At 36.8% G+C, this 15,777-nt stretch overlaps 1 protein-coding gene across 3 annotated transcripts in view; it reads right to left on the bottom strand.

The window, feature by feature from the left end:
- The window catches only part of dyl (transmembrane protein dusky-like), a 73,410-nt gene that overhangs the window by 33,398 nt on the left and 24,235 nt on the right, over window positions 1-15,777 (bottom strand). Inside the window, exons 1-2 of one of the 3 annotated variants that reach the window (XM_033469749.2) lie at window positions 10,814-11,135; window positions 8,448-8,529 (exon numbers count right to left, since the gene is read on the bottom strand). In XM_033469749.2, coding sequence (XP_033325640.1) covers window positions 8,448-8,516 — 69 coding nt within the window. In that variant the 5' untranslated portion in view covers window positions 8,517-8,529; window positions 10,814-11,135. Of the gene's footprint in view, window positions 1-8,447; window positions 8,530-10,813; window positions 11,136-15,777 lie in introns of those variants that run through there. The other 2 variants (XM_033469751.2, XM_033469750.2) reach the window with 2 other exon arrangements.

The raw sequence follows: 15,777 nt of genomic DNA, 5'->3' as shown, positions 1-15,777 counted from the left end.
AAGTAATTATCTCTTTACGTGAGATTAAATTATGAAACGTGAGTGAATAAATAGATAATTAATTATTATATTATTATTATTACTATATTATTATTAATTATTATATATTAATTAATTAGATATTATTATATATTTTATATTCTTATTTATTAGATATTATTATATATTATATATTATTGTATACTACATATTATTATACATTACATATAATATATATTAATAATAATTGTCGATTTCTCAAGATCGGACCAGATCTTAATTTACATTTTTACGATCTTTGTAGCATATACTCTCGATCTCCGTAAAAAGATGGATGCGATTTTGTCAGGATTAATTTCCCCTTAACTTGTAAGAGCAAAGGGTTAACCCTTTGCACTCGAAGCTATTTTAACTGTAAATATAAAATCATTTTTCCAACTCATAGTATCACTATTCTATATAACAAAATGCATTTTATGCGCGTGAAATTGACTCTTGGGACTCGCACAACAGTTACACTCTTAACAATTTCTCAAATTCGAACTTTGTTCATACAAAATTTATCTTGAAGACGAGATATAACAAATTTTAGCAGTGCCTCTGAGTCACTGGGTTAATCAATGGATTTCGACAGAGCCTGGAGTTAGGGTGACCGGAGGGTTGGAGTTAGGTGTGCCGGTGTCAGCGAGACGCGACCAGGAGAACTGGTATCGTTTAGCGTGAAAAGTCCGACAAGATCGGAAGCGAGACAAGACGACAAGGCGGGTCGAGCCGAGACGGAACAGCACGAAAACAGGGCGAGACGTTTCTCAGGAAAGAAAGCTGCCGATGGAAAAGAAGTCAATCCTTGGCTGGAACTCGACTAGAGTCTGACCTGCTATATATCGCATCGCGGGCCGTTTCCTTGACAGAGAAAGAGGAACGGAGGGGGGGCAAGAGAGCGAGGTGCGCGACCAGCACCTCCAGCGAGCGAAGGGGAAAGAAAAGATCGAGTCTAGAGTCTAGAGAGTATAGTCGAAAGAGGACAACGCGTCCGGCGCGATGGCCTACTATCTTCGCTTCGGCTGCTCGCCGTATAGTTAACACTGAGCACCGTGTAGTTTTCGTTGCGGGACGCATACGGTGTACCTACGGCACGCCTGCCAGGTGCATTTCGCGTTTCGTTCGTTGTGTCCGTGATAGGGTAAAGATGCCTGACGGGTGACCCATCTTTCTTTTAAATCATAATTTTTTATTATTAAGTACCTTTATCAACACTTTGACGACTGCGCCAGAATATTAAAAAATTCATCTTATTCAATGAAATTCGAATAAGCAAAGTTATATGACGTCGATTAGTTTCTCAACATTTTTAACTCTTGCGAGCCTTAATGAGAGTAAGAAATTATAATGGATCACCGTAACAATTAATTTTAAAGAATTAAATCTTAAATAATTCTGTCACCCAGATATGGGTGACGCAGCAATCAAAGCGCTAACAGTATAATTATGATGCATTTTTTAAAAGAAGATTTTTCCAATTTAAATTTTCACGCAGTCAAGTGTGTACATGACTCCTCCGGTCATCAAAGTGTTAAAAGTAGATACATGTTTCAAAATTACGTGTGTATTATATTCTTTTAGAATTGACTGGAAAATGTAGGAAAATTATTCCACTTCGTCATATTGAAGGAAAAACTAAAACTATGCAAATTCACAGATCTGGAAAATAATTATCCAACATGAGATCCATTTAGCTTCTTCAGGAAATTTATTTTCTTTCCTTTTTTTCACACACACACACACACACACACACACACACACACACACATACTGAACATGTTTTTTCGGCACCATAGTTCTCGTGGACCCATCGGTAATGCTATATGAATACATTGTTCTCAATGTACTTCGCCATAACTTTCATCACAATTATTTTCATTATTGAGTACAATTTCTTCTTCGTCATCTGTTAAACTAACATTTTCTTTTAATAGTTTTTTTGAGTTGTCTTTTTTGGTTTAACATATAATACAAACTTTCGAAAGTCTCATATTTCGAAACAAAAACGTGTCAAATATTAACCCTTGAATGCATATTGTTGCCAATTGTCTACATTCCAGTTCCAGTTAATTTTATTCAAAAACCTGTGCGTATGTGCGTTTCCGAACACACGTTGATAACAACAGACAATAGACCACGTGTGAAATAAAAGACTTGACATTACTTTTGGCGAGTAAGTTATATGTTTTTTGACATTTGAATGTGGGTGTTACTTGGAGAGATATTTTCTTTTTTCGAGTTTCACGAAATGAGTGCATCAAATGCAAGGTTGCTTTGTGTCGCAACAAAAATCGCAATTACATATAAAATTGTAATATTTTCAACTGTTTAATATGTTTAAAAACAGTGTGACGTTTTTAAAAACGAATGATCAGAATTCAAGCTTTGCGTTATACTCAATTAGTAATTATGAAATTTAAACACTGTTATTATTGGTAAATAATTAACGATATTTTACGCTGCGACAACCGTAATATTAATGAACCAGATATTCGATTTATTATCATCAAATCGAAACAGTAATTTAACAATTACTAATAATGGAACTTATCAGCGAAACACACGTCCAACGGGCAGACAATAATTGCAAAAGACAATATCACATACACACACACGCTTACACTGTTTCATGGAAACGTCTCGTCTAGATTTAACAACATCATTGGAAAATTCAATTGCTCCCTATCGATTAACGAAAACATCGCCTGTTTCGTTAATTAAATTTGACCTGCAGCAAGAAGCGAATGCCATGTAATCGCAGAACATTTCATTGACGAAACAGCCAATATTCAAAGAATAAAATAGCCAACAAATTGCGACATTCTATACTGCAGATTGTGATGTGTCCATAGATATACAGAGTGTCCCAAAATTATTGTACAAGCGAGAAATGAAGGGTTCCTGAGGTCATTTGAAGTAACTTCTTTCTTAGCGAAAATGCAATCAGCAGCTTCGTTTACGAGTTATCAACGAAAAACAGTGACCAATGAGAGGCGAGATCAGTTGGCGCGTGGCGGCCGAGCCAATAAGCAGAACTGAGATTCGTTCACTCGTTGACTTGGCCGCCTTGTCCCAGTCGAGCTCGCTTCTCATTGGTCACTGTTTTTTGTTAATAACTCGTAAACGATGCCGCGGATTGCATTTTCGCTAAGGAAAAAGTTACTTCAAATGACCTCGGGAACCTCTTATTTCCTGGAAGTACCATAATTTTGGGACGTCCTGTATAGAATGTATAACGGATAATTTCGGAAATAATCTTCCAGACGGAAATATTCTACTAGACTTTATTAATTGGTTCGTCCAACTATATATATATAGATAGTCGCAGTGCTTTATCTTATATGTATATTGTAAATTGTTTTATCATAGTTGGTTTCTCGATCTTGAAAAAAGATCAAAAAAGATCAAGACGAAATAATAGGTATATATATATACCTATTATTTCGTCTTGATCTTTTTCCAAGTCAAAATCGAGAAACCAACTATGATAAAACAATTTACAATATACATATAAGATAAAGCACTGCGACTTTGCTATATTCAGTTCTACTATTATTTGACTGAAGTAAAGAATATAACACAACATATAATTTTACACAATTTTGCAAAATTCAGGATTAGACAGAAATAGTTTACACCAGATACGATGTAGCTCGAACAGACTCGATCATGCTCTGCGACTATATAATCATCGATTTTGTATCAAATACTTTTCCACATTCTAAACAAATGGCATACACGCCAACGCGTAATTAAATAATATACATGGCAAGAAGAAACAAGTAATGCTTGCTGCAACCGACACAGGCTTGACACAAAGTGCCAACGGAGGGTGAGTTTCAGCAGGAACACTTTTTGATCTCCGTCCGGGGTGCGAAGTGTCAGATCGATAGTTCGTCTTCGAACAGTCGGCAATATGTGGTACAAGTAGGGCCCGCGGCTATAGTGATTCCCCAGAAGCATTAACGTCGTGTTGTATCTCAAGCAACGCGTGCGTGTCCCGCAAATAGCGGTCCCAGACGGCAGACATTTAGATGTATCAATGAAACGCGCCCGTTTTCTTTCCTTATCGAGTATCGTCAACAAACATTTACCTGCGAGAATTGAGCTGGTTAGGATCATAGCGGCGTGAGCCACATTCTCGAAAATGTTGACTTATGTGTTCAAATGTAATCTATACGTGCCAAAATGTTGAAAAAAAAAATAGAACAAATGAAATGAATTATAAAAAAAGTCACTATAAACTAACTTAACTCTAAACTATCTATCTATGAATTTGGATAGTAAACAATACATATATTAAGAAAACAATGACACTCGTTGTTTCTCACAACAAGGAAAATATAACTTACGCCACTATGATTCAAACTCACTCAATTACGCTAGTACCATTATTAATCATTATTCATTACGCGAACCAGAGAGAAATAAAGAGAGAGAGAGAGAGAGAGAGAGAGGAGTTGAACAATTATCTATATCGCGAATATACAGAACGAAATCTTTTTTATATAAATTTTCGAAGTTTTCAAAGCGAAGATATTTAGCAGAAAATAATTTTACTCAGAAAAATTAAATGCAATTGTTACTGGTATCTGTTTGTGTAAATGCCTATTGAGTTTGACAGTTAATCGAGACTCCTGAGCAAACAAGATTAGTATACTTTTGACACAGAATGAGTTAACGTGGGAAAGCAAGTCGAGAATATTGAACAAAATTTCTTTGTCGCGATCTTCATTTTGGAAAACCTAAAAATTATTTAAGCGATTGAACATGTTCAAAGTCAACGTGCTCTTGTTTCATCATTATCCTACATTGTTACATTGCTATAGAATTCTTATAGAATTCTTCTTAGAAAAGTTAGCCAAGTGCTAGACTTTGTCATTAAATTGTCATTTAATTTTTGTCATTTAATGTCATTTAATTTTCTCGACAAAGGAACGTCGCACGATGGAAATTTTATTGTACACTTTCTGACTCGGCGGTGCTATCAGCCGAGGAACAGCTTGTGTACCACGCTTTCGGTGGAAATAACGATCAACCGACAATGCGACACGACGAAACACAGACAACTGCGTCAATAGATTCACCTGTTTTACGCAACGCGGCATAACGGTAGCCGTACGAGCTGTCTGTCAATTCGAACGAGGAGGAACAGCCGCGTGTAGTAATCTCCATTCGCTCGAGGATGAATTGGAGGCCACGGGCGTAATAATACCGATCACGATAACGCGACAATCGATTATTTGCCGGAGCGCAACCTATACTTCGACGACACTAAGTGATCATCGGTGATCTTCTATCGACGAGAATCACCTGTTACGCTGATCGCACCGTTTACTTCTTCGTGGACAATGTGATTTCTTAGCACTCGATGATCGTAGAAGAATGTCATAAAATTATAAAGATCTCTAGATTAATTGGAGACGTTTATCTTTGCGAACAGATTTTCTAGCAATTTTTGTGGATGTTTTATTGGAACGCTTTGTAGTGTCAGTTTTGGAAGATTTGTTATTAACCCGAGAAAGATAACCTACGTCGCAGAGGCGCCTGCGAAGACTGTTGATTTTTGTTAATTTTTCATGGAGGTCTAGTGATTGAAGTTTAAAATTCCTTAAAATATAAAAAAATATAATATAAATGCATTTTATTTTGACAATAATGCCAAACCTTTAAAATGACTAGATTAACTTAAATAAATATCCATTGTTAGTATAAAATTGACGCCTTAGAAAAGCATGCGCCTCTGAAGCGTATGGTTATCTTTTACGTACGTTGTCATATGGTTATCTTTCTAGGGTTAACGCGTTAACCGGTTGACTGTTCCAATCTCGTTCGAAAGTGCATAAGTTACTCCAATCATACTGCATATGCTTGATTTTCATCGATATAGTTAATATTTTGTACAAACACAACACTTTTATGAAATATGTAATTTAATAAAGAATATCAAAGTATGTATATCCTTCTAAACCAATTAGCTGTTTCTCACGATAATATAAATTACGATACGATTCATCATACGATTTATTCGAATTACGATACATTCATGATACGATTCATCATAACACAAAATCTTGCCATTTCTTCATGGCGAGTGTACTCGGCTAACTAGTTCAGAAGGATATGTACCTTGATATTCTTGATTAAATTATATAATTTAACAAAAGCAGAACTAGAAAGTTGAAAATCGTGACACACGTTATCTTCGTTCTTCTGCAGTCAAAAAATCTTATCACTGTTCAATCTTTTCGAATGTATCTCGATTCAAATGAATGCCAAAATCTAGTTAAAAATTAGTGTCAACTCACATGTGACCGATGCACATGACACTTACCGTGTTAAAATAGATAGTGGATTTCATGAATTTCCGACAAAAATGATTATCAATTTAATCCACAATCGGGTTATAAATGTAATTATTAAAAAATCCATGTGACCGTCTACTCATCGAGTTTGCAATATTTCAACGTAGACTTACTTGCACTTACTAATTTGAAAATATGCAATATCTACTGAAACAGTAACTGGCAGTAATTGGCAGTCCGGTTATGAGCTAAAATTTTGGAAAGATTAAAATATTACTTTCTGTTTATTTCAACAAAATCGGACAATTTTTATATTTAAGAATTCATAGTCTAATTATTAAGTGGAGGGACATGTAAATTCTCATGTAAATGAAATCGTTAACTATTACAAAGTCCGAATGTCGAAGAATAATCCGCAATCGAAGGAAGATTGCAAACATCTTCTCTGCGAGCTAAATTAGATCAATGGACTGTTCGCTACTATTATAGTTCCTCAAGGGCAGGCGATACATTTAAAAATATGGCTGTAGTTTACGAGTTAAGTCGACAGATTATGAACAGTCTATTTGGAGAGTAGAATCCAATTACAAATTCATAATCAACTAATACGTTCAATATTCCGAATGTTATAGCTTGTAGCATTAATTGTCATTGATCAAGGCAAGAAGTGGGACTGACCACGCAAACGTTGACAATTATCGACTTTCTCAACAAAGCCACCGATAAGCATCTGAAAATAGACAAATGAAATCTTCGTTTCAATGTTTAACGAAAGATTTTCCAGTCCATCGATAATTTTAACAAATACTTCGTTGTTCTTCTGTCATTCTTTGGCTATCAATTGGGTTGTCAAATACGTATTTTTCGAGCACTAAAGGAACATTTTGCTTCATTTAGTTTTCCTCGAATTTTAAAGCGGGACTTGCAGATGTTTCAGTGCTTTTTATACTTCTGATAAAATTATCCGTCGTCGATGTCCTAATTTTCTTATCGTCGATAGAGAGCGATCTTTAATCAGAATCTTTGCGTTCAGCAAGTCATTTATAAACGAACGATATGAACAATAACATTAGAGTTTTTTAACAAACGAAATACCAACATTAGCAACTTAGAGACCACGTGTGCATTAAAAATCATTTTAACTAAAATCTACAGTCGTTGAAATCCATTGGACGTTTTATTATTCAAGCAATTATTCATTACAGTTACATTTAAAAACTGAGTCTGACATGCGTTACGTCATCCATAAAAGCCATCTATCAAATTAGCATAATAAAGATTGCAACTTTTAGGCACTGTATTTCTTTATTCTGTCTTTTTCTATTCTAATGAGTTCTATTTTCGTTATCAGTTGTTTTACTTGTCTGTTCGACAGTTGTTACAGTTGTTAAAAATACGTGCATTTTATACTTAATGACCCAATAGACTGAGAATCACATGCACTTATGTCGAAAATTAATAGATCAAATGCGAACCATTAACAGCATTTAAAAAATTTAAATTCACGGACACGAATACAGTAAAATTCATTTTCATTGTAATGCAAGATGACGTGAATGTTATAATATTCAAATTTATAAACTACATTACATCATGCATTCAATTCTATGTAGCATTTATTTTTTGAAATTATTATGCAATTTAATTTGATTTGCATCGACGTGGATGCTATGGCGTTCATTATACATAACTATTACAATGTGATATCCTAACCACTCGAATAATAATAATAAAATAATAAAAAATTTAATAAACAAGTAAAAAATAAAAGAAAATTTAATAATAAACATAATTTAATAAATAATAAAAATTTGGATATCACGATTAGTTTAAGAATAAATCACCCGTCTATTTTTGCAGTTCATTACAATTTTCAAAGTATACAGGCCCTGTCTCTTGCAATTAAAGCAGACAATTTTTATTTTGCACAAAAATCCGCAATCTAGTCATCACTTTCTATTTGTCCATTGCAACGCGAAGGTTTCGTCCCGTTGAAATATTGAGAATAGAATAAAATAAATATTCGAGCATGGTTCGCTGATTTTGACGAAGGCTTGATGAACGTTCAGAAAAGAGAAATAAAAAAGATGGGAAACCGAATAAAAAGCAATTTGTACTCACAGCCACTAACAAAGTCAGCAACAAGATTAAAGCTGTCTTCCGTATACTCCGCCACGTCCTCTCCATCATGCGTGTATCCTCTCTGCAATAAAAAATGGAGCTCGCTATCAATCTGACCACACGCGAACACTTGTATCGGTGCATCATCGATCATGAATCAGCCGAATGCAATCGTCCGGCCTCGTCGGGAGAGAAAAAGTCGGTCCATCGACAAACCCGCAAAAAAAGTATGGCGGAGATTCCGGAGATCGTTGTATCGCCATCGCATGCACAGTCCATCCGTGAAACAAACGGACAAACCAACATCGGCCTGCGCGATCTCGGAAGTCAAACTTCTTAATTAAAAACTCGTCCGCAGAGTCGTGCGACGCGACTCGCCGCGCCGCGCCGAAAGAAGAAGTTCCGCTGTTCGTCTCTAACGCTGCCCGAGGAATTCAATCTCGCGAGATCCAAAGTCCGTGCACGCGAGGAAAGACAGAGAAAGAAAAGAGCTTCGTTTCCGCTGAAATTGGCTGGGAAATAAAGTTTAACCGTGAGGCGGGCAGGGCGAGAGAGGCAGGCGAAGAAGGGGTTTGGACGAGAGGCGGAGGAAAAAAATAGAATAAAAATTAAATTTCCCGTACGCCGCAGAGATAAAGGAAAGGAGACCGAAAGTGAAATACTGGGTGAATTCCGCAGACCCGGAGTCGAACATCAAAGAACAAGATATTAGATCCGCGCGATCAACAAGTACGTAAAACGTCGAAGATCGGCGACGAATTGGGATCAGCGTCGTAGATGGCGGATCTATGCGGGGTTATAGAGAGGTGTGCGAGATTTATTTGTGTACTTGATTGATTCGGGTACTAGACTGATTAGGATACCAGATTTAGTCGCGTACTAGATTCATTCGAATTCTAAATTGATTATGATACTGAAATTGATACTAGATTGATTTGCGTACTTGATTGATTCGAGTACTAGATTAATTCGAATACTAAATTGATTCGAGTAACAGCTTTATTTAAGTACTTGATTAATTCGAGTACTAAATTGAGTCGAGTACTAAATTTATTCGCGTACTAGATTGATTCGAGTTCTAAATTGATTAGGATACTAGATTTTTCTAGATTGATTTGCGTACTTGATTGATTTGAATACTAGATTGATTCGAGTAACAGCTTTATTTAAGTACTTGATTAATTCGAGTACTAAATTGAGTCGAGTACTAAATTTATTCGCATACTAGATTGATTCGAGTTCCAAATTGATTAGGATACTAGATTTTTCTAGATTGATTTGCGTACTTGATTGATTCGAATACTAGATTAATTCGAATACTAGACTGATTCGAGTAACAGCTTTATTTAAATACTTGATTAATTCGAGTACTAAATTTATTCGCATACTAGATTGATTCGAGTTCCAAATTGATTAGGATACTAGATTTTTCTAGATTGATTTGCGTACTTGATTAATTCGAGTACTAGATTGATTTGAATACAAGGTTGATTCGAGTACTAAATTGATTCAAGAATTAGATTGATTCAAATACTAGATTGATTCCAGTTCTAGACTGATTCGTGTATTACATGGATTCGAGTACTAGATTGATTCGAGTGACAGCTTTACTCGAGTACTAAATTTATTCGAGTACTAGATTTATTCGAGTACTAGTTTTTTTCACTGATTCGGATACTAAACAGACTCGAATACTAGACTGATTCAAATAACAGATTTATTCGTGTACTAAATTTAATCAAGTACTTGAATTTCGGGTCGAATAACGATCGATCTTCCAAGCCGATTCGAGTGATCGAATTTCTCGAGTTAAATCGTCAAACTGTTCGAGAACATGCGAGTTACACGAAATATCCGAACGGCTCGAATACTTAACCATTATTTAATTAAGTATATCAATTAAATTAGAATACTTGCTAGCCCAGCGTAAAATACAAATTTGTGCACCTCGAGCAACTCGAATACTTTCGAGTCACTCGAGAATTATTGAGATCTATTCGAACATACTCGAGTAATTGAAATAAGCAATTCTGTCAACTCAAACATATAAAAATCACTTGTAATTACAGATCTGTTCGATGAACACTTTCGAGTAATTCGTCAAATATAATTCGGTCAACGCGAACATTTTCGGGTCGTTTGAAAATTACTGATCGATTCGAACGAATTCGGATAATTAAAAAAAAATTTCGTCCTCCCAAGCCACTTGGATTTTTCAAGTAACTCACACATTTTCGAACTGATCGTCGATTTCGAGTAACCTGAAAAATTCGGACGCTCGACTCGGCTCGTGAAAGCCGAGTCCTCGCACAGCTCTGCAGGGGTACCGGAAGTCGGCGAGCGAGAAAATAGATCGATCGATGCACCTTTGTCGAATCCTTCGTCGAGACACTGGTGGTCACCTCCTCCGGTTAAGAGGTTCTTCCCGTTTGCTCCGTTCCGTTCGAACCGTTTTTTTTTTGTCACCCCCGTTCGTGCACGCCGTCGGTCTCACAAATTAACCCCGTGATCCACACGTGTCAGTTGTTCCTCATCGGGCCCGCGAGCGTGACCGTGCCTTCCCTTGTCCCGTGGTGTAAAAAAACGAAAAAAAACCGAGGAACTATGCCTATTTGCCGCGACTCGCTACTACGGGCCCAGAGGTGGCTACCTTGGCCAACGGGGACTGACTGAAGGTGCAAACCACGCTCGTCTCGGCCACGAGCCACGTCCCAGTGACCTACTGACAATCTCGATCGTTCGTGCCGCACGCTCACCCCTCCCCGGCTTCTTCCGCCTTCAACGCTCGGTCCCAAACAGGCCCACCGTGCTCGCGAGCCATCCCCTTCCCTTTGTGCCGACCGCTCTCTGCCACCGTTTTCATTCCTTCTTTTTCCGATCCTGCGCCTTTCTCGTCTCTCTCTTTTTCTCACTCTCTCTCTCTCTCTCTCTTTCTCTCTTTCTCTCCCTTCCTCTTTCTCCGTTTCTCTGTCCACCGTTCCGGAGAACGATGCTCCCCAGGCACAGGTGAAAGACGCTCGGAACGAGGCGCGAGAGTCATTAAATAGGGAACGGGGAGGAGAGGGCCGCGTTTATTTTGGTGCTCGTTGTTCTTGCAGAGACGACAAGGGGGTCCCAGACTTTCGGAGTCGACTATTTATTTATTTATTTATTGATTTATAAACGGGTTGAACCCTTCGATATAATGAAATACAGATGAAAGAATCGCATTACGTTGCTTCTAAAAGTAAGAAGGGAAGCGAAGGAGACATTTAAAGATCCGCCAAATCTGTTTGCATTAAGAAATATTCTGTTGAGACTGTGTTTTATAAATATTCTGTTGAGACCGTTTCAGAAGAGACAGAAAAAATCACGACACAATTACTAGAATCTGAATGCAGGCAAACAATATCCTTTTCATTTAAAAATTCCGTTATCAGAACCTTAACGTTAGGGGTTGGAAACAGTTATAAGTAATTATATATAACTGGAAACAGTTATAATTAATTATATATAACTGGAAACAGTTATAATCAATTATATATAACTGGAAATAGTTATAATTAATTATATATAACTGGAAACAGTTATAATTAATTATATATAACTGGAAACAGTTATAATTAATTATATATAACTGGAAACTGTTATAATTAATTATATATAACTGGAAACTGTTTTAATTAATTGTATATATAACTGAAAACAGTTATAATTAATTATATATAACTGGAAACTGTTTTAATTAATTATATATAACTGGAAACTGTTATAATTAATTATATATAACCGGAAACAGTTATAATTAATTATATATAATTGGAAACAGTTATATATTGATTCTGCTTACTCGGTTCTGTAACGTTATTTTTCAGTTTGTTTCTGTTACAATTCGGTTCTGCGCATAATATGGAATAGATTCACTGTAATAAAAATTAATATATTTATCGATCTCTAACTTTCAGTGTATTATATAACTTACTTAAAACGTTTTATACGTATAATCGTTAATTATTAATCAAGTTACTTTAATAAATTATTATACGTTAGTTATAATAATAATTATAATATAATAATTATTATTAATTATAATATAGTAATTATTATAATTATAATAATTATAATAATAATTATAATCGGTGCCAGTTCTCGCTGCGAGATTTCTAGGAGCACATTGACGCGTCGTTGTGACATGTAAGTGAGCTCTATGGTTACTCACTCATACTATTTATGTAGTTTGGAGAGATGCATCTATTTTGCGTGTGCTACGACAGCAGCGTGAGAATTCAATTGGCGGTGTTGTATATACTTCATGCAAATGGAGTAAACAATCTCGTACCTTGCGTTAATTGCAATCAGTTTTAATTGTAAGCGTTTTCACCGAGTTGGAATCCAGCTCTGCATCGTCACATGAATATATTATAAAGGAATTATGTGTAATACTGTGCTCTTAAACATGATCTTTAACTACCAGCAACTATTTAATCTTGAATTATCTTTACTGTCGTTAATTAACTATTATTACCAGTATTATTGTTACGAAACAAATACGTGTTTATTGTTATTAAACGAACTTGACACTTTTCTTGACTAAATAAAATGTTTTTAAAAACATATCGAGAATATATCATTCTACATGAGATGTTCATTTCCCAAAGGAGTATTGTATGTGAATTGAAATCGTAACATGTGCCGTATTTTTGGGCGATGATGTACGTGACCTGCTTCCCCTTACAGTTTAGTAGATTCGAAATCGTTTATTTTACATCGGTATATTATTTCTGTATAAAATCTTCAATGTCCATAGATCTGCTCGCATTGTGGTAGAGTTTAACCGTATTCCAAAGCATTTCTTAAAAATAATTTTTAAATAATTTTAAAACAATTTCAGGAGTCTGTAGATTTTGTGTCATCGTCAATAAATTTGTGCAAGAATGATTTTAAGCGCTAGTTTTAGGGTAACTGATCTAGTTTCTCTCACACCTCCGCTTGTTAATTCTTCTTTCCTTTCTTAAAATGCAAACATTATTTTAAGTCATTTCATTATCTTAAGTCATTAATTAATTTTCCCTTTCTCTTCTACAATGCGAACCAAAATATTATACTTAAGCATGTTATGAATTTGTTCCATTAATTAATCGTTCTTTTCTTTTTTGAGATGTTAACGAGGATATTATCTTTACGCGAGTCGTTATTCGAATTACTTCATTAATTATTCTTTTCCCTTTCGAAATCTATAAACAAAAATGTTATAATTACGCGTCCCATTATTTTCATTCAATTCATTATCCTATTCTTTTCTAAAATGTAAACCAAAAGCATTGTATTTACGTGTATCGTTATTTATATTCCATATTCTAATCATTCCGCGATTAATTCTACAAACAATTATATCACGAAAATTTGTCCGAGCATATCAATCATGTTATTAATAATCATTCTCCGAATAAATATTCTTAAAGTTATCGATCTAAAATCCATTCCATCATCAAACCACAAAACTATAACTCACAAAAAAGAAAAGAACGCGAGCCACACACACATTACCTAACGACAACATTTTCTTTATCAACGTCTCCATGTCTATCAATTATAGCACCGTGTCTCGCGGAACCAAAGGGCCGCAGAGTAATTCCCATCGTCGCGTCGCGCTCCATTTTCACGCGGCTCACGTTCCAGGAGCCTGCATTATTTACAAAGTTGCATTATTTACTGGCATTTGAGAACTGCTCGCGGCGGGTTTATCGGGAAACTGTAACGTTATGCCGTGCGCGCGCTCGCGAACACGATTCCGTCGGGGAAACTTTAATTCACGGGAAGACACGTAGCAAAACAAAGAACAGCGGAGACTGGTCCGCGTACGTAACAATATCGTAGCGTCAGCTGGCCGTCGGTCTGAAACGCGGGGGCGGCGGAACCGCTGGAAAAATATTTCACAGGTGAAACAGAACCGTGCGCCGTGTATTCGTGACTCGAATAATGGCGGAACGCTAAACGGCGGAACGGCGGTATAATCCGCGAATGACGAATCGAGTCCGACCCGTTCCAGGAGAGGTTCGATTTCAATAAATCGCTAGAGGAGGAGAAACCCAAAACGAGGGCGTGTGCTACTCTCCTACAAGTCGGAGCGTGGACGTCCAGCGATTTTTCACCGCGTCCCTGCCCCATACCGGACCGCGAGCAAAGCGAAAATCACGAGACCCAATCCGTTTTCCCGGGCCCGATACACACGGCCGATCCCCGATCCGAGGTTATCACTCGGAATGCGTGCGATGCAAGTACTTTCTACGGTTCACGCGTGCACACCGCGCGAGATTCTTATCTGTGCTATGCATTTTTCAACAAAATGGAAACTTTAAAGCTCCGCATTTAGATCATTTTCTTCCTCGTTGAACCGAATGTAGGCTGGAATTCTTGTATGAGCACGATCGTATTGTCGGATTTGTATCTGTATATGCGCGATGTTTCCAAATGGAATTAAGTTCAATGAAGTCGCTGGTTGCCTTTACGTACACTTTAACACGTTCCGTGCCGAGCTTTTTTCACTCGAATCTTCACACTTTGATATTTTACTAAAACTTGATGTATTACGTGCAATTATTAATTCTCGTACACATAACAACGTGACAAAAACTTATCAACGCCCATTCTTGCGGTGGAAATTGATTCTTCGGTTCTAAATTTCTTGTAAACAATTTGTTCAGTTCACTAAGTAAACATGCAAGCGTGTACCATCGATGGTACACGTGGCACGGAACGTGTTAATAATATTACAGCTATGGTCTTAGCGATGCGTTATCTGCGTTCTTAGAGTTTTACGAGTTCTAACAGTTCTGGTGGTTCTAACGATTCTGTTAGTTCTAACGATTCAGTGTAACGTTCTAGGTGCCTTCTCGCTTGTCGCCTCGGTTTTTTTGTTGATTGGTGTATGGTGGGTTTTGGTGGAGGAAATGAAGCGTTTTTGATTAGAGATGGGTGTGTCGGAAGGAACTTGCGGAGTGGGAAACCGCCCGAAAGCCCGGCTTGTAAATCTTCCGTTTTGGGAAATATGGAATCCATGAGTCGCGCTGTCCGTTCGTCGGGTCGAAGGGCACCTTCGCTTGGGTGCATTTTCTAGTGTCGCAGGTATATCGCTTAATTGCTCAAGGGATGGCCAGGGACGCTTGACCTTCGGTGTTGCCGTCGCAACGGTATCTCTGTCCGCTAACTTCATTGCTAATAACGCGTGCGAAATGTTCATTAGAATTCTTTGCAATTGATCGATTTGTTCGGCTGGAGCTGCCACAAAATGCGAATGATTTTGATTCGAACGTCAAGATCGTTCTTTTTCGACGAATACAATTTTCGAATC

This window comes from Megalopta genalis, chromosome 10 (assembly GCF_051020955.1).
Source record: "Megalopta genalis isolate 19385.01 chromosome 10, iyMegGena1_principal, whole genome shotgun sequence".
In the NCBI taxonomy this organism is placed as follows: Eukaryota; Metazoa; Arthropoda; class Insecta; order Hymenoptera; family Halictidae; genus Megalopta; species Megalopta genalis.
Note: the sequence above shows the minus strand (reverse complement) of the source record. Positions and strands in the feature narration are given on the sequence as shown.